The sequence below is a fragment of the Oncorhynchus tshawytscha genome, linkage group LG05 (assembly GCF_018296145.1).
Source record: "Oncorhynchus tshawytscha isolate Ot180627B linkage group LG05, Otsh_v2.0, whole genome shotgun sequence".
Lineage (NCBI taxonomy): Eukaryota > Metazoa > Chordata > Actinopteri > Salmoniformes > Salmonidae > Oncorhynchus > Oncorhynchus tshawytscha.
In genome coordinates this window covers 30,229,380-30,253,259 of record NC_056433.1, presented here as the reverse complement: position 1 = coordinate 30,253,259, position 23,880 = coordinate 30,229,380, and the positions used below count along the sequence as shown (strand labels likewise).

Here is a 23,880-nt window from a genome sequence, read left to right as displayed (position 1 = left end):
CCAGGCATTGTAGGGAGGCCATACAGGCACGTGGAGGCCACACACACTACTGAGCCTCATTTTGACTTGTTTTAAGGACATTACATCAAAGTTGGATCAGCCTGTAGTGTGGTTTTCCACTTTAATCTCCAAATCCAGACCTCCATGGGTTGATAAATTTGATTTCCATTGATCATTTTTGTGTGATTTTGTTGTCAGCACATTCAACTATGTAAAGAAAAAAGTATTTAATAAGAATATTTCATTCATTCAGATCTAGGATGTGTTATTTTAGTGTTCCCTTTATTTTTTTGAGCAGTGTATATTATCTTTTGAAAATATATTTTTCACAAAAGTAGTGCACTGGGCCTTATCTAGTATTAGCAGACAGATATAGACATCTGTAGCACCAGCAAAAGTTTATTTTTTCCAGCATCTCCACTTGTATAGTTAAGGACAGTATCTTGCCGGATTAAATAGTTGGAATTGTAAGAGATGTTGACCTGTCCCTTCCTCTGTGATTGTCATTCTAATGGAATTCAGAAAGAACAAAACTCCGTCCTCAAACATGTACATCACAAGGTGCAAAGTTATGGGCAAAGACAAAACATCCACCTAATTCAATATTTTTCTTGATCAAATAACATGGAAACAACCACTTTCTGTGCAGTATTAATTTACCAACCTTACAAACCATTTAATGTAAATGTACATTACTGTATTGTACATAGGCTGGTCATTTAGGTTTGTACCTGTTGACTCTCCATCACCATGAAGAAAAACAATGACCAATACAGTAATTGAGTACATTGAGACATCAAGTGATTTGTGATGATGAGGCTTAGTTGGTAGAGCATGGAGCTTGCAATGCAAGGATTGTGGGTTTGATTCCCACGAGTGACAAACATGAAAATGTATGTTTGGACAAGAGGCCACTAAAACGGAATGAATAGACCATTTCAGTTTTCACATCGAAATAAGTTGAATTATGCAAAGTATTTCAAGAAACTAGGAGACATATATTAAGCAATTATTTTTTAGATTCCCAAGAATTATCAGATGAACTGTTTTGTACAGATAATTATCAGACTCAAGTTACAAATGCTGGTAAACACTGAAATAGGTCTACATTTAGTTTTTCTTTTTTTAAACAACACAAAATTAGTGCACTGGGCCTTTACTAGTCCTGTATTAGCAGACTGATATAGACGTCTTCAGCACTGGCAAAGCGCACATGGTTTTACTGCAACAGATTAGCTCCACAAAACCTGTCAACTAAAGCAGTGGGAAACAAACGAAAGTGGCCTTAAGAATTGAGTACAATTGAGTACATTTGAGTACAATAATTGAGTACAATAATTACCAGGACTTTTCCAGCAACAAATTGGGGAATTTTAATGTAGGACTATTCCAGTAGTTGAATTTTTTTTTTAGCCTCAAATTCAAGTTCAAGTAGGCTACTTCAAACCCCTTGTATTGTTTAAAATTGCAGGTGTAAGATGGAAACTGAAATTTGTCATGGTATTTCATTACCAGATCATATTGTGAAGAATACATCAAGAATCAAGAATAATGAATATGAACAGCGTTGGGTGTTGCGCACTAGTCTATCCTATACAATTATGCACAGTGGACTTGGTGTCCAATCCGAGGCACAAAGACATATGCAAACATGAACTCATTAACTCGATGCTTTCTGTGTTAAATCTAACGAGACCCTGCTGTAAATCAACCAGACAACAACAGATTGTCGACATCAGTTCGCTAGGGATGTTAGATCCAACTTGGATCCAGGCACAGCCACCTTCACCGGCATAATGAATGAGACGTACATCTCTGGACATTCCTCGCAAACACCTTCTTATTTTCAGCACTCGGGCTGTTGTAGGATCGCATGCGCCACCACAACAACTGTTCCTCACTTGACTGTCATTCAGACGATTCCTTCCTGGATCAGATGAGGATGTGTGAAATGATCACGGCGAAGCCTATTCAAACAGCTCAACACCAAATGTGCATCCAGCAAGTATTATAGGCGACACGATTATTGTATAACCACGTCAATGCCATTTTATGTCACACGATTTTGGACAAATCCATCAAGACGCCAACCATGAGAAAGGGTTACAGGTTTTAAATCAACTTGTGAATTTCATGGAATATAGACACGGTATGTCAACCTTTATATCTTCATGTAATGACATGAAACAAATGGTCAGATTATTATCGATGACTTATCAACAGCTGTAACAAGTTTTCCAGCGTAGGAAACCCTCCCTGGTGCCCTAGTTTACAGAAAGACCCATGTTTGTCATACACATTGTACACATCTCATATTTCATTGCACACTACCCTTACACAATTCTTCCAGTGAACTTCCCTGGTTTTCCAGAAATCCTGGTTTGAATTTGGGGAAAGTTAGCGGAAGTGTGGGGAATTTACCGGACATTTGCAACACTACGTGGGAACAAAAGAGTTTTTATATACCTTGAGGCCGTTGTAGTAGAGACCGGACAGCTGTCCCTGGTAGGGACGTTTACGGTCATTACCGCCTATAGAGATGGTAGCCTGGGTGTTGAAGATGGTGAGCTGCCGGCCTGAGAGGAGAGGGGAGGGGGACAGCAGGGAGGACACCATTACAATGCACTTTAATGGGTTGAAATTGATCCATTTAAGTAGTCTGCACTCATAATGTCCTTAAGTTGGTTGTACTCAAATCGTTTAAGTACTCTGCACTTACAATATACTCTAACGGTCATTTGGGGAGAAGCACTGGGAGTCAGCGTAAGTTAAGGTGTGATGTGGCACTGTATCTAGACGGCTGTATACTCAGTGTGTTAATGTTTTAATTGCAGTTGTATGTAAATAAACCATTGAAAATAAGGTCTGTTAAGTGTGTTTGGAAAAGGTCTTTGTCTTCTGAAAAAAGAAGAAGAGCAGAGCTCACCACACTGGTAAATGCCCTGAACAATGCAATATAATCATGCAGTTGCATTATTTTGAACTTACCTTTGTATTGTAATATAATATGATCAAATGTAACTAATAGACTCTCGTACATGTCATGACATCCACGGTAAACGTCATTAAACGGGAGTTAAACGTCGCAGTCAGAACACATTGCTAATGCATCATTTCTGAAATGAAATGTACAAATAACACTTGCCGAATGCAGGGGGCTCTTAATTGGAAATCACATTTCTACAACACACACGCACACGCACACACACACACACACACACGCACGCACACACACGGCAGGGTTATTGCGTTTGTCACATACACAATTCCAGTTAAAATAGATTGGGCATGAAATGACATGGAAAAGGAATATCATCGTAACATCAAAATAAATATCATGTTGATTCATGCATGTGGTAACACTATGGGAATTCATGAACGTTGGGTTTTTAGATGTTGTTAAAGGGACTTTATAATCATCTTAACAGGTTTAGGCAATGACTTTTAAACATAGTTTATAATGATATTACGTCAAGCAGGAAACGTAGTACAGTAGAAAGTATTAGGAGCGTCATTCTCCTATACACCCCTCCATTGTAATAAACGGTAGCGTGGCAGCGACTAGATAGTGAAGAGTAAAACACTGTTTGGAATGAAAGCAGACTATTTCATTCCAGAATGACTATTTCATTGCAGTCTATTTCAGTGCAGTATGCACAGTGATAGCTCTGCACAGCACCAAGATGAGTCTATAAAACAATAGGCACCAAATAAATTACAGTACAAAATATGCCCTCTGTTTCATTCGTCCTCAAATATGGCATGAGCTTTGAGCAAGACGCTCAATTCATAGTCTAAAGCTTTGTTGTTTAACACCTATCGGCTGTACGATTGAGACTTATTTCTCAGATGTGTTCATGTATTGATTATGGATTACACCAGTCCCTTTAACTGTTCGGCATCAATGATTCAAACTGATTTTAAACAACAATGACAAAAGGGAAAATGGCACTAAAAAAATCGACGTAAAAACTAACAAAAATAAAATTGACAGTAAAGTTTAGTTTAATTATGGTTTAAAGGGTTTAAAAAGCAATTTTCATTGTAGAAGGATTGAGGGGAAACAAGCCAATGACATGAAAAGAAAAGAAAAACATTCTAGAACAATCTAGAAGATCTGGTAAAAGGTTTACCTTTCTCCTGTAGCCAATCTTCTACCGGCCTCTTATAATTGAATGGGATTTTCTTATTAGCCATTTGATAGCGCTCAACATCGCTTGGTCCTTTAAAGTTTGAAAGTTTAGAGAACAGCTTAAAACAGTCGGCAAAGGCAACTGTCAAACAGTCATCATTCACATTTAGACACCGATTTAGAAAAGTTATTTAGCCTTGTTTATAAAGAAAAGTTAGTTTCAACATAAATGTTTAGTTGTAAGTTTAATTTTTTCGTGTGCAAATGGTCTACTTGCGTAAAGCACGGTTTCCAATATTGCCTAACAAATAAACATACAAAGATTCAGTAAAACCATGTCCATGAGACCAGAACACACAAAGAACGTGGAAAGACGTGTGCATTCATGAGTGTTAAACAATACAAAACATTTCAATCTCCAGAAAACCTGCATTCATAAAAAAGGAGAAAAAAGTGAAACAGGTTTCCTGTCTCAACAGCCCTGGCAGAGATACATCATTTCCACTGGACAACACCTGTTCGACGCTCCAAATGTTCTCTTAGAGGGTACTACTTGTGACCCGGCCCCTAGGGGGAATACATCAAGGTAATATGGTGTCATTTTAAACAGAACCCTCCTCTTACATTTCAAGGGCCGAGGAACAAGTCAGTTAAGCAACAGTATGGAGGGTATGAGGTAGTGAAGGACTGTAAGAAAAGGCCTGTTGGGAGACAAGAGTCTGATGACCGAGATTTGAGGAGGACACGACATACAGATGAGGTTATTAGCAGATGGTGTGTGTGTGATATTAACAGTATCGTGTGTGTGTGAGTGGCACGTGTCTGTGTTATTACCTAGGTAGTGTGTGAGAATTTGTTATAAAGTGCGCAGTGCAAGGTCTCGCTGTTATTGCTCCCCTAGCTGCAGCCAGTTTGTCTCTGAGACGAAGGAGAACGTGTTCTAGCAGAAGGAATAACTATTTTATGATGAATATATGCAGTAGGGCTTCCATATTAAGTACAATCTCCCTCTCTCCCCCCCACCCTCTCTCTCTCTCTCTCTCTCCCTCTTGGTTTCTTTCTCCATCTCTCTCTCTCTCTCTCTCCCTCTCGCTCTACCTCTCTCCCTCCCTCTTGGTTTCTTTCTCCACTCTCTCTCTCTCTCTCTCTCTCTCTCTCTCTCTCTCTCTCTCTCTCTCTCTCTCTCTCTCTCCCTCTCGCTCTACCTCTCTCCCTCCCTCTTGGTTTCTTTCTCCACTTCTCTCTCTCTCTCCCTCCCTCTCCACCCCCTCTCTCTCTCTGTCTCTCTGTCTCCCTCTCTCCCTCTTGGTTTCTTTCTCCATCTCTCTCTCTTTCTCTCTCTGTCTCCCTCTTGGTTTCTTTCTCCATATCTCTCTCTCTCCCTCTCTCTCTCTCTCTCTCCCTCTCTCCCTCTCTCCCTCTCTCCCTCTTGGTTTCTTTCTCCATCTCTCTCTCTCTCTCTCTCTCTCTCTCTTGTTCTCTCTCATTCTCTCTCTCTCTCTCTGTCTCTCATTCTCTCTCTCTCTCTCTCTCTCTCTCTCTCTCTCCTCTCTCTCCCTCTCTCTCTCCCTCTCTCTCTCTCCCTCTCTCTCTCTCCCTCTCTCTCTCTCTCTGTCTCTCTGTCTCCCTCTCTCCCTCTTGGTTTCTTTCTCCATCTCTCTCTATCCCTCTTTGTACTGTGTTCAATGTCAATATCTATGAGCTATATATCTAATGTATGTGTCTATAAGTCTGTGTGTAAAGTACAATATGATACGCTAACATATAGATTATAGAATGGCCAATACCATTCCTTTGTATGCATTGGGATAACATTATGATGCTGATTCCCTTCACCCACACAGAGGTAACCATCCATTTTTACTATCACTTTGGAGAGTTCAAATTTGATGCCAATGTTTTCAAGCAGCGAGCGGTACTAGCGACGTCTGTGAAGTGCGTACTGAATAATGGAGAATGTGAAATGATGTCACTCCCTCGATGAGGATGTTTTAGAGAAACAAAGACACTTTGACAATGTACAGAGGAATAAAGAATGTATTGACTGCAGTGTTTTGGAGAGGAAAATTGGAAGTGCGATACTTCAAAAGCGTGAGCATAGTGAATGTACTTCAAACGTCTCTTTTAATAATGCGTCGCGGCACGCTCGCCGAGTCAAACGCTCTCAGAGGACACATCTCGGATATGATAACGTGACAACATGTTTCTGTTCTGCAGGGGGACCTCTTTTTACTCCACTTCATCACATATCCCCCCAAACTATGTGACGTCGGTGGGGAAGAGGGGAGAACACAGAACACACTGACTTAGCTGACGGCTGTTTGGAGTCTCTCTCTCTGCCTTTCTTCCTCTGTTTATTCTACTTTTATTTCTTATTTTCAGACCAAAGAGAAAGAAAAAAAATGATGTGGCTTCAAAGCATTCAGGTTAGTGAGTGTTGATTGGGGGAGGAGGAGAGGAGGAGAGGGGAGGGGGTATAAAGTAGAGGAGGAGGAGGGGCGAGGAGGAGAGGGGAGGAGGTCTAAAGTAGAGGAGGAGGAGGAGGAGAGGAGGAGAAGGGAGGAGAGGGGAGGAGGTCTAAAGTAGAGGAGAAGGAGGAGGAGGAGAGGGGAGGAGGAGAGGGGAGGAAAGTTTAAGTTCCTCGGCATACACATCACAGACAAACTGAATTGGTCCACTCACACAGACAGCATCGTGAGGAAGGCGCAGCAGCGCCTCTTCAACCTCAGGAGGCTGAAGAAATTCGGCTTGTCACCAAAAGCACTCACAAACTTCTACAGATGCACAATCGAGAGCATCCTGGCGGGCTGTATCACCGCCTGGTATGGCAACTGCACCGCCCTCAACCGTAAGGCTCTCCAGAGGGTAGTGAGGTCTGCACAACGCATCACCGGGGGCAAACTACCTGCCCTCCAGGACACCTACACCACCCGATGCTACAGGAAGGCCATAAAGATCATCAAGGACATCAACCACCCGAGCCACTGCCTGTTCACCCCGCTGCCATCCAGAAGGCGAGGTCAGTACAGGTGCATCAAAGCTGGGACCGAGAGACTGAAAAACAGCTTCTATCTCAAGGCCATCAGACTGTTAAACAGCCACCACTAACATTGAGTGGCTACTGCCAACACACTGTCAATGACACTGACTCTACTCCAGCCACTTTAATCATGGGAATTGATGGGAAATGATGTAAATATATCACTAGCCACTTTAAACAATGCTACCTTATATAATGTTACTTACCCTACATTGTTCATCTCATATGCATACGTTGATACTGTACTCTATATCATCGACTGCATCCTTATGTAATACATGTATCACTAGCCACTTTAACTATGCCACTTGGTTTACATACTTATCTCATATGTATATACTGTACTCGATATCATCTACTGTATCTTGCCTATGCTGCTCTGTACCATCACTCATTCATATATCCTTATGTACATATTCTTTATCCCCTTACACTGTGTATGACAGTAGTTTTTTTTGGAATTGTTAGTTAGATTATTTGCTCGTTATTACTGCATTGTCGGAACTAGAAGCACAAGCATTTCGCTACACTCGCATTAACATCTGCTAACCATGTGTATGTGACAAATAAAATTTGATTTGATTTGATTTGATTTGGAGGAGGTCTGAAGTAGAGGAGGAGGGGGTGGAGAGGAGGAGAGGGGAGGAGGTATAAAGTAGAGGAGGAGGGGGAGGAGGAGAGGAGGAGAGGGGAGGAGGTCTAAAGTAGAGGAGAAGGGGGAGGAGGAGAGGGGAGGAGGTCTGAAGTAGAGGAGGAGGGGGTGGAGAGGAGGAGAGGGGAGGAGGTATAAAGTAGAGGAGGAGGGGGTGGAGAGGAAGAGAGGGGAGGAGGTATAAAGTAGAGGAGGAGGGGGTGGAGAGGAGGAGAGGGGAGGAGGTCTAAAGTAGAGGAGGAGGGGGTGGAGAGGAGGGGGAGGAGGTCTAAAGTAGAGGAGGAGGGGTTGGAGAGGAGGAGAGGGGAGGAGGTATAAAGTAGAGGAGGAGGAGGAGAGGAGGAGGGGGGTGGAGAGGAGGAGAGGGGAGGAGGTATAAATAGAGGAGGAGGAGGAGGAGAGGAGGAGGGGGAGGAGGTCTAAAGTAGAGGAGGAGGGGGTGGAGAGGAAGGGGGAGGAGGTCTAAAGTATAGGAGGAGGGGTGGAGAGGAGGAGAGGGGAGGAGGTATAAAGTAGAGGAGGAGGAGAGGAGGAGGGGGGAGGAGGTCTAAAGTAGAGGAGGAGGGAGTGGAGAGGAGGAGAGGGGAGGAGGCAGAAAGTAGAGGAGGAGGAGGAGAGGAGGAGGGGGAGGAGGTCTAAAGTAGAGGAGGAGGGGGTGGAGAGGAGGGGGAGGAGGTCTAAAGTAGAGGAGGAGGAGAGGAGGAGGGGGAGGAGGTATAAAGTAGAGGAGGAGGAGGAGAGGAGGAGGAGGGGGAGGAGGTATAAAATAGAGGAGGGGGAGGAGAGGAGGAGAATGGAGGAGGTCTAAAGTAGAGGAGGAGGGGGAGGAGGAGAGGGGAGGAGGTGTAAAGTAGAGGAGGAGGGGGAGGAGGAGAGGGGAGGAGGTATAAAGTAGAGGAGGAGGAGGAGAGGAGGAGAGGGGAGGAGGTCTAAAGTAAATGAGGAGGGGGAGGAGGAGGAGAGGGGAGGAGGTATAAAGTAGAGGAGGAGGAGGAGAGGGGGAGAGGGGGAGAGGGGAGGAGGTATAAAGTCGAGGAGGAGGGTGGAGGAGGAGAGGAGGAGAGTGGAGGAGGTCTAAAGTAGAGGAGGAGGGGGAGGAGGAGAGGGGAGGAGGTCTAAAGTAGAGGAGGAGGGGGAGGAGGTCTAAAGTAGATGAGGAGGGGGAGGAGGAGAGTGGAGGAGGTATAAAGTAGAGGAGGAGGAGGAGAGGGGGAGGAGAGGGGGAGAGGGGAGGAGGTATAAAGTCGAGGAGGAGGGGGTGGAGATGAGGATAGGGGAAGAGGTCTAAAGTAGAGGAGGAGTAGGGGCGCGGAGGAGAAGGGAGGAGGTCTAAAGTAGAGGAGGAGGGGGTGGAGAGGAGGAGAGGGTGTATAAAGTAGAGGAGGAGGGTGGAGGAGGAGAGGAGGAGAGGGGAGGAGGTCTAAAGTTGAGGAAGATGAGGAGAGGAGGAGGGAGGGGGAGAGGGGAGGAGGTATAAAGTCGAGGAGGAGGGGGTGGAGATGAGGATAGGGGAAGAGGTCTAAAGTAGAGGAGGAGGAGGGGCGAGGAGGAGAGGGGAGGAGGTCTAAAGTAGAGGAGGAGGAGGAGGAGAGGAGAAGAAGGGAGGAGGGGATAGGAGAAGGGGGAGGATGGGAGGAGGATATGAGGGGATGGTAAGTAAAGACTGCAGGGATGCTGTGTAGCGAGCCTTATCTGGTGTTAATAAGCACCTAGCAGGGTTCTTAGTGCCTTTGATCCAGACAGGGTGTGGAGACTGAGTCTGAAAGGCAGCAGCCAGAGACAGGCACCCTGTCGACTGTTTGAGGAGTAAGAGAATGGCCCCAGGTGCAAACTGAAGGTAGCACCCTCAATAACGACTATACCACCTCTCTCTGTCTCTCTCCCCTCTCTCACCCTCTATCCCCTCTCTCTCACATCTTCTCTCTCTTCCTCCCTCTCTCTCTCTCCTCCCTCTGTGTGGGCGTGTTTATTTCTGTTTGCTGAGAGGCTCTCACACGGATTACTGTGTTGAGAATCTGGCTGCAACTAATATGAATGTAGAAACACCTTTCATGACGAAGGTAGTTCTTAGTGTGGGTGCAGCTTTAACATTGTTAAAGGTGATTCCAGTGGTGACCTTTCAATCCAGAACGAGACAACTTTGTTTTTCTAACTTTATGGCTTTTCTTAGGCGTAGAGTAACAGTCAATCATTAAAGGTGATTCTAGCAGTGACCTTGCATGAATAGATACAATGTTTCCAACCCAGGATGACCATTCCTTTTGACCGAGGCACCAATGAGTCTGTCTGCTTGGTGTTCAATTGAACTAATACAACTTTGCAAGACCTCCTTGGCTAGCGAGGTGTAGAGTAGCTTTCAAACCATTAAAGGGGACTCTAGCAGTGACCATGTGTCAATAGGAAATCATACTTAACTGTGAAATGTTTTCAACCCAAGTTGAACTTTTCTTTTGACTGGGGCACCTATGAGGATGTCAGTGAGTCCGACAGCTTTGGAATCGCATGAAAACATTTATCTTGGATCAGTTTGCGACACTGCAGTTGAACAAGCTGCAAGTTAGTGAATGTCTGACCCTGTACCCTTCCCTTAACAACCATGGAAGTGAGACATCAAAACCACATCTGGTACCCCCTTTTCATTTGAAAGTGTGTGTGTGTGTGTGTTTGTGAGTGTGTGTGTGTAACCGTGTTTCCAATTCTTCACCTGCAGCCAAAACTATATCTGCATTTTTCCCTTCTGATGGCAGTGCTTCAGTCAGAACACACGTTGGCACGGTGACTGTCGGTAGGCTCTAGGCTCACCAGGGAAACCTGGCAGAAGTCTGTTGCTCAACGTCGAAGGCGTATTAAGATCAACCTCCTAAGCAACACTCTATCTCAGTAAGAATAGATTGGATAGCCTTCCTCGTTATCCATCCTGTCCAAAAACGTATTCTTTTCACCCTTTAGGTTATATCCATCCTACTGCTGCACCCACCCGCCGACCTCTCTTCCTGTCTGCCCCCTACTTCCTCCTGTCTGCCAACCTCACCCTCACTGTCCTCTGTTGTATCAGTCCCCTGCATCTATTTCCGGAGCACTCCCTCTTTCCTTTTCTCTCTCTCTCTCTCTCTCTCTCTCTCTTTTTCATCCTCCACTCCCTCTCTCCCCCTTTCTCTCTCCCTCCCCAGTCCATCCCTCTGTCTGTCTGTCTGTCTGTCTGTCTGTCTGTCTGTCTGTCTGTCTGTCTGTCTGTCTGTCTGTCTGTCTGTCTGTCTGTCTGTCTGTCTGTCTGTCTGTCTGTCTGTCTGTCTGTCTGTCTGTCTGTCTGTCTGTCTGTCTGTCTGTCTCTCTCTCTCTCTCTCTCTCTTTTTCATCCTCCACTCCCTCTCTCCCCCTCTCCCTCCCCAGTCCATCCCTCACTGTCTGCCTCTCTCTCTCTCTCTCTCTCTCTCTCTTTTTCATCCTCCACTCCCTCTCTCCCCCTCTCCCGCTCTCTCTCTCCCCCTCTCCCTCCCCAGTCCATCCCTCTCTGTCTGTCTCTCTTTCCTCCTCTCTCCCCCTTCATCTCAGGCTGCTCCTCTATTTTCTCGGTCTCCTCCTCTCCTCTCAGACAGACAAAGAGACAGTAGAGCATTCATCATTTATCCCATTGCCGGAGGTTTCTACAGCGTTCAAAGGATGAGCTAGACCAGAGGCTGAGGCAGCAGAGAGCAAGGCAGGCTGCTTATCTTTCTCTCTCTCTCTCTCTCTCTCTCTCTCTCTCTCTCTCTCTCTCCGGTACTGCCTGTGGATAGAGAGAGAAGCAGCTCGTAGGCGTATAGGAGAGCGAGAGATTGTGTCTGAGATGGAGGTAATCATGTTCGGCCAGTAGGTTACATGAGTATTTAACTCTCTCACTAAGGCATCGTTTGGCTGCCGGTCTCTTACTGAGACAGAGAGAGAGACTAAAGCAACTAGTGAAATTAAAATGTTTCTGCTGAAAGACACTCAGTGGTCTGGAGGTCAAGGCTAGTCATGATATCATTACGACGGGTTAATGGTGTTTTCGTTTTTGTAAAGACTTGTGTGTGAATGTATATGTGTGTGTGTTTGTTTACTGTCTGCTGGCTGTCTCTTCGCTATGGCAATCCTCCTTCCCTCCCACCCCTCTCCAAACACACAATACAAACTCGCCCTCCATCTATCCCAGCATCTCTCCCTCTATCTCTCCCCCAAGCACAAGAAGGCCACAGAGGCCAACCGTCACTCAACCAAAGCGCTGCTCGTCTAAACCTGGGCCATAATCAATCTACACGCATGATTTCCGCCCGGCTCGGTCCAGTAACTCCCTGATTCCAAGACACAAACTCATGCAGAAAGGTCATGTTGTACAAAATCAAAGTATAAACTGATTCAAATACTTACATAATGCATTGGACCAGCCTATTGAAAACAAGCCCAGTGTTTGTATTGTCTCAGTATTACATTGGATAAAATAGACATACACAAACATTCATGGATTAAATTAGAAAAGTCTCTCTGTTTTGTAACTATGTTCAAACATAAAAAGTTTTTAATCAAGCATTTAACAACTTTTCTGGCTAGCCTTGATCAAAGGCATTGACTGCATGGGAACTAGCTCTTTAGGAAGGGTGAGAGAACACTGCTACGAACTGCAGCTGGTATTGATAATGCTGTGCCTGTTATACGGGTCTATTGGGTCAGATGTCATTAAGAAGTACTGGGAAGGAAAACAAAGTGAGGACAAGAGAGGACACTTGTTCTACAAGTACAAGTCCTCAACGTGCAAGTTACTAAAGCCGAATTCTGCACGAAAAGGCCAAAAACTCTGTCCCATTTGATAAAACGTGCGAGGCAAGATAGATAAAGGTGCAGTCTCTGCATCACACAACATTTAATTCACTGTGTTGGTGTGGAACACGGATTGCTTTTGGCGCTACTGAGGTAGAATTGAGGAACTAGAGGGGTGAATAGACAAATGGAGAGAGAGAGAGAGAGGCAGAGAGAGAAAGAGGGAGGGAGAGGCAGAGGGAGAGAGAAGGATACAGATAAGCTGTAAATGACAGACAGAGAATGAGAGAGAGGAGGTAGAGAAAGAGAGATGACAGAGAAAGAAACAGATTGAGAAAGAGAGAGAAACAGAGCTAGATGTTTTGCTGAGTGGGGACACGTTGCGGTACGGATGACTGGGTCTGGAGAGAACAACATGCATCTCTCTCTCTCTCTCTCTCTCTCTCTCTCTCTCCCCCTCTCTCTCTCGTTTTTATTCTGTCTGTCTCTAACCTCCTAGAAAAAGTATACGAAGGCAGAGGGGGTGTAAAACATAAAAGGCTTTTCAGGATATCAAGGGACACCAATAGGTTGTGATGTTTATTTCTTCATACGTGTAGCAGTGTATCATCATCCTGGTAAATGTGTAAACAGTTGAACTGTACGTTTAGTGCCGTGTACAATCACGCCAGCTTCCTAGTCAACGGCTCTGTCTCAAAGCCTTTGGGTCTGTCACGTGTGCCGTGGCCGTCTACCGCACATACAGGTTGGTGGTCAGACATCCAATTTCCACGCCCTAGGGTTCTCTGTAAGGGACATTGACTGACTAGTCAAATCACAGACACATCTTCTACTCCCTATTCACCATCAGCCATGGACATAGATCTGGTAACTGTTTATTGAACGGGCAGCAAGAGCCAGGAGCAGCTAGCTACAGCCTTTCAAAAACACACACACACACACAACACACACACACACACACACACACACACAACACACACACACCCTCACACACACACACACACGCACGCACACACGCACGCACGCACGCACGCACACACACACACACACACACACACACACACACACACCCTCACACACACACCCTCACACACACACACGCACACATGCACGCACGCACGCACGCACGCACACACACACACACACACACACACACACACACACACACACACACACACACACACACACACACACACACACACACACACACACACAGGCTTTCACCGTTATGCATTCGGAGTACGAGGGAGGCAGTCGATAAGGGTGCACCCTAACCTGTAATTACTCGAGAAATGACAATGCCTTTACAAGTGAGGGGGCAAAAAAAATCAATCATTGTTGAATTACTATCACCGAGTGTCCTGCAAATTACAAGCGGGAGAAGGAAAATACATGACCACATATTCGATCTCTTACCTGGACAAAGGAATGCACACTGAATAGAAAATAACTTGATTCTATCACTTGGAAGAATTCATGGATTAAATTAGAAAAGTCTCTCTGTTTTGTAACTATGTTCAAACATAAAAAGTTTTTAATCAAGCATTTAACAACTTTTCTGGCTAGCCTTGATCAAAGGCATTGACTGCATGGGAACTAGCTCTTTAGGAAGGGTGAGAGAACACTGCTACGAACTGCAGCTGGTATTGATAATGCTGTGCCTGTTATACGGGTCTATTGGGTCAGATGTCATTAAGAAGTACTGGGAAGGAAAACAAAGTGAGGACAAGAGAGGACACTTGTTCTACAAGTACAAGTCCTCAACGTGCAAGTTACTAAAGCCGAATTCTGCACGAAAAGGCCAAAAACTCTGTCCCATTTGATAAAACGTGCGAGGCAAGATAGATAAAGGTGCAGTCTCTGCATCACACAACATTTAATTCACTGTGTTGGTGTGGAACACGTGTTGCTTTTGGCGCTACTGAGGTAGAATTGAACGCATCCTTGCCTCTGGTGGTAGGAAAGAAGGAGGGAAAGAAAGATGGAGGGAAAGAAAGATGGAGGGAAAGAAAGAAAGAAAGAAAGAAAGGAGGGAAAGAAAGAAAGAAAGAAAGAAAGAAAGAAAGAAAGAAAGAAAGAAAGAAAGGAGGGAAAGAAAGAAAGAAAGAAAGAAGGAGGGAAAGAAAGAAAGAAAGAAAGAAAGAAAGAAGGAGGGAAAGAAAGAAAGAAAGAAGGAGGGAAAGAAAGAAAGAAAGAAGGAGGGAAAGAAAGAAAGAAAGAAAGAAAGAAAGAAAGAAAGGGAAGAGAGAGAGAGAAAGCGCTGAAAAAGGTTAACTCGAGCTGCACTTTCACTGACCCCAGCAAACAAATGGGCAGACAAGACAAGAGGATGATTGTCCCCCGAGCTCTCTGGGGTTCTGAAGTAATCTTATTTCAATGATTGGAGGTCGCTATCAGCTAGCATGCCACTGGGCATGCATTTTACAGGGTTGAGGAGACTTGGGACAACTCTAAATTAGCTTGCTCTGTTCTGACCACTAGGCCTTTTTTGTATTGTGACACTCTCCGCTTTGGTTCCCTGTAGAGAGGTACGTGGATTTGTTTTAAGTTTCTGAAGGAAAGTCAAATCTTTATTAATCGGCAATCAGATAAGAAATGTTAAAAAATTCAGTTGTCTTGAATGCATATTTTATACGTCCAAAATGATGAACGCAGTCAAAATTCGCCAGAGATGAGAAAGAGATTTAATGAAGAGGTCTAATAAAAATGTCTAATAAACCTTTGGGGAAGCTGTTTCAAATAAACCACTAGATATGTCATCATTCAAGGCCTGCCTGTCTTCAGGTACGTCAGCCATTTAGAATCCCTAGCCTTGGTCTGGGTCCTAAGGCCTTTTCTGCTTAGCTAACCTGAGTGAGAGGAGTGATCCGTTGCTCTCACACACCTGGTGGCTAATAAGGGGAGAGAATCAGGACTAGGTCAGCCCTGCGAGGGAGGCGACAGGACAGAGACATCAAAGGGGAGGACAGCAGACCCAAATGAATGGAGTGTGAAGCACAGTGGAGGATTTCTCTCTCTCTCTCTCTCCCTCTCTCCCTCTCTCCCTCTCTCTCTCCCCTTCTCTCCCTCCCTCAGCTAGGTACCGCCAGCACGCCCCAGGTTCCAAATGAGGTGACGGCCTGATCCACCAAATGGAGCCGGCTGTGTTTGATGACCTCATTTGTATTCAGCCTGTGTAGCCTCCACCTCGACCTGGGAGAGAGAGATACAGGGAGGCAGGGAGGCAGAACCTCTATCCTCTATCTCCCCAGCAGCACAGCTCTCCTTAGGCTGGCTGGCTAGCAGGCAGGCAGCAGGCAGACAGGCAGATAACTTTGAAGGCTGATGTGACAGAGGACTGAACACCTTGCCTCCTTACCGCTCCATCCCCCCTCATTCGCCTATTGCGCTCTCTCTCTCACTTCTTTCCCCCTCCCTCTCTCTCTCTCTCTCTCTCTCTCTTCTTTCCCTCTCTCTCTCTCTCTCTCTCTCTTCTTTCCCCCCCTCTCTCTCTCTCTCTCTCTCTCTCTCTCTTCTTTCCCTCTCTCTCACTTCTTTCCCTCTCTCTATCTCTCTCTCTCTCTCTCTCTCTCTCTCTCTCTCTCTCTCTCTCTCTCACTTCTTTCCCTCTCTCTCACTCTCTCTATCTCTTCTTTCCCTCTCTCTCTCTCTCTCTCTCTCTCTCATCTCTCTCTCTCCCTCTCCCTCTCCCTCTCCCTTTCCCCCTCTCTCTCTCCCCCTCCCCCTCTCCCTCTCTCTTTTCTTTCCCTCTCTCTCTCTCTCTCTCTCTCTCTTTTCTTTCCCCCTCTCTCTCTCTTTCTCTCTTTCTTTCTTTCTTTCTTTCTTTCTCTCTTTCTTTCATTCTTTGTAACACTAATGTTTACATTGTCAAAGCAAGTGAAATAAACAATAAAAAATGAACAGAAAACATTACACTTACAAAAGTTCCAAAATAATAAAGACATTTCAAATGTCATATTATGTATATATACAGTGTTGTAATGATGTACAAATGGTTAAAGTACAAAAGGGAAAATACATAAACATAAATATAGGTTGTATTTACAATGGTGTTTGTTCTTCACTGGTTGCCCTTTTCTTGTGGTAAAAGGTCACAAATCGTGCTGCTGTGATGTCACACTGTGGTATTTCACCCAATAGATATGGGAGTTTATTAAAATGGGATTTGTTTTCAAATTCTTTGTGGGTCAGTGTAATATGAGTGAAATATGTCTCTCTAATATGGTTATACATTTGGCAGGAGGTTAGGAAGCGCAGCTCAGTTTCTACCTCATTTTATGGGCAGTGTGCAAATAGCCTGTCTCCTCTTGAGAGCCATGTCTGCCTACGGCGGCCTTTCTCAATAGCAAGGCTATGCTCACTGAGTCTGTACATAGTCAAAGCTTTCCTTCATTATGGGTCAGTCACTGTGGTCAGCCTGTGTACTCTCTGTGTAGGGCCAAATAGCATTCTAGTATGCTCTATTTAAAAAAAAAATATTTCCAATGTGTCAAGTAATTATCTTTTTATTTTCTCATGATTTGGTTGGGTCTAATTGTGTTGTTGCCCTGGGGCTCTGTGGGGTCTGTTTGTGTTTCTGAACAGAGCCCCAGGACAAGCTTGCTTAGGGGGCTCTTTTCCAGGTTCATCTCTCTGTAGGTGATGGCTTTGTTATGGAAGGTTTGGGAATTGCTTCCTTTTACGTGGTTGTAGAATTGAATGGCTCTTTCTGGATTTTGATAATTAGTCGGTATCAGTCTAATTCTGAACAAGGCAGTTAACCCACTGTTCCTAGGCCGTCACTGAAAATAAGAATTTGTTCTTAACTGACTTGTCTAGTTAAATAAAGGAGAAAAAAATGGTTATGTCAAATGTTAGTTTCCTTTTCGGCATAGAAGGCACTTCTTGTCTCTCAGATCCTTCACAGCTTTTTGGAAGTTATCTGTGGTGCTGATGTTTAGGCCGAGGTATGAATAGTTGTGTGTGTGCTCCAGGGCAACGGTGTCTAGATGGAATTTGTATTCATGGTCCTGGGAACTGGACCTTTTTTGGAACACCATTATTTGTGTCTTACTGAGATTTAAGGTCAGGGTCCAGGTCTCTGGTTGTGGTTGATTGCTCAGAGGTGCTTTATTCCGAGGTGTGTGAATGTGTGTGTGTGTGTGTGTGTGTGTGTGTGTGTGTGTGCATCAGTGGAGGCTCCTCAGGAGGAAGGGGAGGACTATCCTAATATATTCACGTCACCAAATAATTGATTAAAACCCACTGTTTTGCAAAGAAGTTCTACAGTAACTTCAACAGCACTCCGTAGGGTAGCAGCATGGTGTAGCCGGAGGACAGCTAGCTTCCTTCATCCTCTGGGTACATTGACTTCTATACAAAGCCTAAGAGGCTCGTGGTTCTCATCCCCTTCCATTGATGTACACAGTAATTATGACAACTTTCAGAGGACATCCTCCAACCTATCAGAGCTCTTGCAGCATGAACTGACATGTTGTCTACTCAAGCAAAAGATCAGAGAATGAAACTACTATTGAAAGCACAAGCTACAGCTAGCTAGAACTGCAGTGCATGAACCTTGGTGAGTAGTTGTCTCAAAGAGAGAGAAGGACAATAGTTGAATAGTTGAGCAGTCTTGAACAAATACTTTTTTTTTAAATGAAGGAGAGAGAGAGAGCTATATTTCTTTCATAGCATATTTTATCACTTTCACTTAGCAAGAGAATGCCGCTAGCTAGTTTAGCCTAAGCAAACACCTGGCTCAAACAAAGACAGATGCCATGTTAGCTAGCTGGCTACGGCTATCCGACACTGGAACTCTTTGAAGTCAGGGTAAGTTTTTGGTTGAATTAATTTATAATCACTGCTAAACTGCTTGCTGCTGACTAATATTGCATTATTGTAGGTTTAGTGGGTATACTAATGCGATGGTTCTAGTAGCTATGTTAATTATGATGTTAATATGGTGACAATGATGTAGGCTGCGTGTAGCGGTTAGCGGTTATGATATGAAGGTTTGGCTTGAAAAGGTTTTTTCGCCTGGTCACAGACAGCTGGTGTGTTGTGCACTGAAGTCCACAAACGAAGGGAAAAGGTGAGAGAAGGAGAGTAATTATACAACGATCAAAGGGATCATGCTATTTGTATGTGACTGCTATGAAAGTGAACTGTGTTTGCATGTGATCAGGGGTGCATTCATTCCGCCGATTCTGTTAAAAAAGTTTCTTAAATGGAAGCAACCTGAACGAAAAGGGGATAAACATACCTAAATTTGTCCAATAGAAACTCTCGTTTGCAACGGTTGAACTAATGATTACACCCTATATCAGATCAATGTTAGATTGACCTGGGTGAAAGGAATATGAATGACAGTCATCCAATATGCTATAAGATAAATAAGACCCTGCTCATAAATAATAATACTCGTCCTCCCTCATCTTAAATGGCACCGACCACCACTGGTATGCGTGCATGGTGTGTGAGTGTGTGTGCATGCGTGTGGGGTGCATAACCGTAAGACTGGGGAAATAGACTGGAGCAATGGGCAGAGCGAATAAACAGTTCACATCTGTTCACACTTCAGTAAATTGTAGTGCTTGGCAGGATAGTAAAGTGTCCATCGGCCCACCGAGGGGGAGACTTGCTTGGCCTGCATACTCATGCTGTTATTCTGACTTAACATCCTTGTCAGTTGGCCTTTGTAAACAGGTGATGTCCAGTGGGTCTAACAGAGGTCTACCCTTCACACTACCACTTGTTCCCAATTCACTCCCTATCCCCTTCTCATTGGCTCTAACCCTGTGATATTTGCAGATCTGTAAGGTATAAGCAATATGGTGGAATCTCCACCAACACTGCTTAAACCTATTCAGAGCCTTCAGATCTTCAAACATCAAAGGGTTTGGGCCAAGAGGAAAGGGTAGTGAGTGAATTGGGACTGACTTTCTCATCAAAACAAGCCAACAAGTTCAACGGTCAGAGGTCCTAGGTCAAAATTGAGTGTAACAGACGCCAGATGGTGATTGGTGGGTACCTGTGGGGAAGTGTTCGTTGATTGGCCAGTTGTCCACCTGCAGAGTGGCGTTGCCCCCATTCCTGGTGAAGCGCACCAGGTGGTACTTCCCGTCGTTGATCGTCATGGTTACCTCCTTCACACTGATGTCTGACGTACCAATGTTGAAGGTCACGCCCACCTTGCCTTCCGTCTGAAAGAAAAGGGAAGAAGAAACAGAAATGTATTAAAAGACATCAACATTTTTCAGGCAACCCGGAAGAGAAACAAGCAGCAGGTTTGAGAGGATCAGTCTAAGGAAGAGGGTGGAGAATCATTACTCTTGATCACATAATAGTGAGTAGATATTTGGGATGCAAGTTGATTTGTAGATCAGTGTAGTCTGATTGCAAACACACACAACAAACAGGCATTTATAACCAGTATCAACCACTTTCCTTCCACAGGCAGTCTTCAGGTTGATCATTTATATTTTCCCATTGGTAAAACATTTCAATATGATATGCCACATATAGAATAGCAGAGATTTGCAGAACAGTACCATCTTCATTTCCTGGCTTAGAACCAATTCCACGATGAGCTTCAATCAAATCATCTTCATTGCATTTGTAATGCAGTGATACCAAGAGCAGGAATCAAGATGTTTGCAGAAGCTGTAAACTGATTACAGGGTTTGATTCAATAAGGCTGGGTCAACATTATATAGCCTGGACTATACAACAGTAACCCAAACAGTTGAACAACAGAGTTAGACATTACCTTGTTAACCCAGGTCTCCCCCTATCCTCTTCCTGAGCTAATACTAATCACATTGGAGCCATCTATTGGACATGTATTCTACTGTAGGTTGTGTGTTAGTACGGACACGCTAACAAAGCCCCTCATTCCAATGTCCATACCACTAATATGCAATCTACGGTTCTTTGTGGAAAGGGTTCTACCTGGAACCCAAAAGGGTTCTTCCATGGGGACAGCAGAAGAAGCCTTTTAGGTTCTACGGAAGGTTGAACTTTTTTTCCTAAGGGTGTAGACCCCAAAGGTAGGCAATATAGAGGCAATATAGTTGGTAGCTGTACTACCTAGCCTTACAGTTCATTAAACTGTTTCCTTTTGTTGAGAGTTAGCTGTAACAGAACGGTCAGTCACTTAATGATGAGTAATGTTCTGTCGAATATGCCTCTCCCTCCCCACATCACATATGTAGCAGCACATATGTTTTATTTAACGGCAAAGTTAGTGGTGTTATATCACTCAAAGAGTGGGAGAGAGAGAGAGAGAGAGAGAGAGAGAGAGAGAGAGAGAGAGAGAGAGAGAGAGAGAGAGAGAGAGAGAGAGAGAGAGAGGGATAGAGAGAGAGAGAGAGAGAGAGAGAGAGAGAGAGAGAGAGAGAGAGAGAGGGATAGAGAGAGAGAGAGAGAGAGAGAGAGAGAGAGGGATAGAGAGAGAGAGAGAGAGGGATAGAGAGAGAGAGAGAGAGAGAGAGAGAGAGAGAGGGATAGAGAGAGAGAGAGAGAGGCAAATAACAACCTCATTGGTTTCTCACCGCAACTTACTTTCTCGCCAACTTGCTAATTTTAAACAACCTGCCAACGTGTTTGATAGGAGCTGCTTGGGTATGCATGGGAACGTAGGCGTTACATGGAAAATGTTTTAAAGAGAGACAAGGATGGCGAGAGAAAGAGAGAGACAGAGAGCACGACAGAGAGTGAGAGAGATAAAAGATTAAGAGATGGAGTTAGAGAGAGATCGAGAGAGAGGGGTAAAGAGGAAGAGAGAGAGTGATGGAGAGAGAGAGAGATACTAAGAGAAAGAGTGGGGGTGTAAGGGTACATGTTTTCCATGTCATTTGTTCTAATCCCCTCTGGGAATGGTTGTGTAATTACCTGCTTTAAAGGCCCAGAGCCAAGGGGACATTTCTCACAACACAGCCGTGTGTGTGTGTGTGTGTGTGTGTGTGTGTGTGTGTGTGTGTGTGTGTGTGTGTGTGTGTGTGTGTGTGAGTGCGTGCATGCGAGCGTGGGTGCATGTGTGTGTGTGTACATGATGCACTGACCCACCGGGCTGATGACACGATGTGTTAATGGATCAGTGAAGAGATAAGAGCTAGTGAATCAGGATATACGATAGTGTGTGTGTGTGTGTGTGTGTGTGCGTGCGTGCGTTATAGCGCTCTACTTAACAATGGCCACTGCTACTTCATATCATTAACTAACCCTTGACATTGTTGTTAAACCCTTGCTATTGCCTGCTACCACTAAACACCCACACCCAACACCTTTTAATTGAATTGAAAACACTATACCACAGTGGCAATACCTGACATTCAGTGAAAACACTGAGGAAGTCAGCATCCATTTTAGGACAGTGTACAGTCTACCATCTAGCCAAATGTAAAAAATGGAGTTGGATCATCAGTGTTGACTTTCTGAAAGGAGACGAAACTCGAGATGAAACATCTTGATAAAGGTTGCAGGCCTAGTTAGTTTCCCTTCCATTGAAATGCAAAGTATTTCAAAAGGACTGCCTTGAAGGTCCTTGAGAGGCTCTCGCCCTTTGCTAACAAAAAGGTAGCTGTTTTACTCTGTATGTATTTCAGTACCAAGGCCAACCCAGTACACTGTCCAAATAGCACATTATGTTCTCTCATGTTTGGAGGAGTTGTCTACGAAACCACAAGAGTACCCTAGTATATCTCTAGTCCATGCACCCATAGTGTCACACAGTCTGACACACAGGAGGTTGGTGCCACCTTAATTGGGGAGGACGGGCTCGTGGTAATGGTTGGAGCACCATTCCATTCGCGCCGTTCCAGACATTATTATGAGCCGTTCTCCCCTCAGCAACCTCCACTGGTCTGACACAGAATCTCAAACATTGCGTGCTAAAATACACTCAGTCCTGTGATGAAAAAGGCACACTGCTCTCTCGCTCTCTCTCTCTCTCTCTCTCTCTCTCTCTCTCTCTCTCTCTCTCTCTCTCTCTCTCTCTCTCTCTCTCTTTCTCCCTCTCTCGCTCTCTCTCTCGCTCTCTACTTGAACAATCTTCCATCTCAGCTGATAATGCAGTAGGAAGTGAGTTAAACATGGGAAATGCATCTCCTAAAAGTGCCAGGTCGTCCTCGAGGAGACATGAACATGAACTCTGCAGCATGGCCAGTTAACTCCCAATCTGATCGTAAGAGCTTCTATTAATCACTGAAGCCACGGTTCAAACCAAGCTTTGGGCTTGGAGTTTAAACATCAGCTTCATTCCAGTGCATTGACAGAACACTATGGTTTTCTGAATATCGAATCATGGAATAACTTTCCCAAAAAGACAAAATGTGTAGATGAAAGCAAAACACTATACTGTACATCCCCATTCACCTGACCTTCAAATCAACTGGCAGAGCATCTGTCCCCCACAATGCCAAGTCAAATGCAGCGCTGAGCGATTAGTGCTTTTTAAGTTGGGTTTCGGATTTGATTATTTTTGTAGACATTACATGTCATCTAGTCTTTATAGTGCTGCTGCCAAAATCACTATTTTAGTAGTTCTTCAAAGTAAATAAAGCCTACTTTTATGACTGCTGAGTACCAACTATGAATCACTTACACCATGTATTTTCAGGTAGAGATACCTCGCGAAGCAACTGCTCTCTATCCCTCCCCATCAGGCATTCTTCTGTCTCTTTTATGTAGCGGGCGTAAAAGAGAACCAGACCGGGCAAGTAGGCGTGGTCAATTAGTTGTTTCAAAAAATGAAAAATAACCAACATTTCGGTTATTCGCTCAGCACTCACGCTACTCCCTTTACAAATACCTACAAACAACGACAGATCACAGCCACCGCTGTAAACAATAACAACAGACACAGTGCAACGGTGTCCCAGGGCACGGTGGATTCAGCTCTCTGTGGTACTCAAAGCCCCACACAAACACACCGCCGGCCAGCGGCCAACCACCTGACCGCCTGCCCTCCCTCCACTGCCACGGCAACGCTGTGATTGACATTTCCAATTACATTCTTTATTGGCCTGTCAGTCGCTGGGCGGGACAGCCCTTCATTGTCTCTTAAGGAAGGGAAGGGATGGCTATTGGTCTCCCAGTAAAAGATGATGACCCCCCCCCCGATATCCCTGCACTAGAAAATAAATACATGAGGTGGAAGGAGAATCACACATACACACACAATCCTGCCTAACAAAGCATAACCTTGCATTGAGCCCTAATCCATACCATCACACTGCAGCAATAAACAGCAGAGACAAGAGGCTTCAATCTCCCTGAACTGTCACAACACAACAGAACACA

General features: G+C 44.6%; 1 protein-coding gene across 10 annotated transcripts in view; it reads right to left on the bottom strand.

Moving 5' to 3' along the window:
• Nucleotides 1-23,880, bottom strand: part of LOC112237004 (neurexin-3b-like) — a 492,294-nt gene that overhangs the window by 46,272 nt on the left and 422,142 nt on the right. For 7 of the 10 annotated variants that reach the window (XM_042321785.1, XM_042321793.1, XM_042321786.1 and 4 more), the window contains 3 exons: nt 19,610-19,781; nt 4,134-4,223; nt 2,467-2,576 (listed from right to left, as the gene is read on the bottom strand). In XM_042321785.1, the coding sequence (XP_042177719.1) occupies nt 2,467-2,576; nt 4,134-4,223; nt 19,610-19,781 (372 nt within the window). The remainder of the gene's footprint in view (nt 1-2,466; nt 2,577-4,133; nt 4,224-19,609; nt 19,782-23,880) is intronic. The other 3 variants (XM_042321790.1, XM_042321791.1, XM_042321792.1) reach the window with 1 other exon arrangement.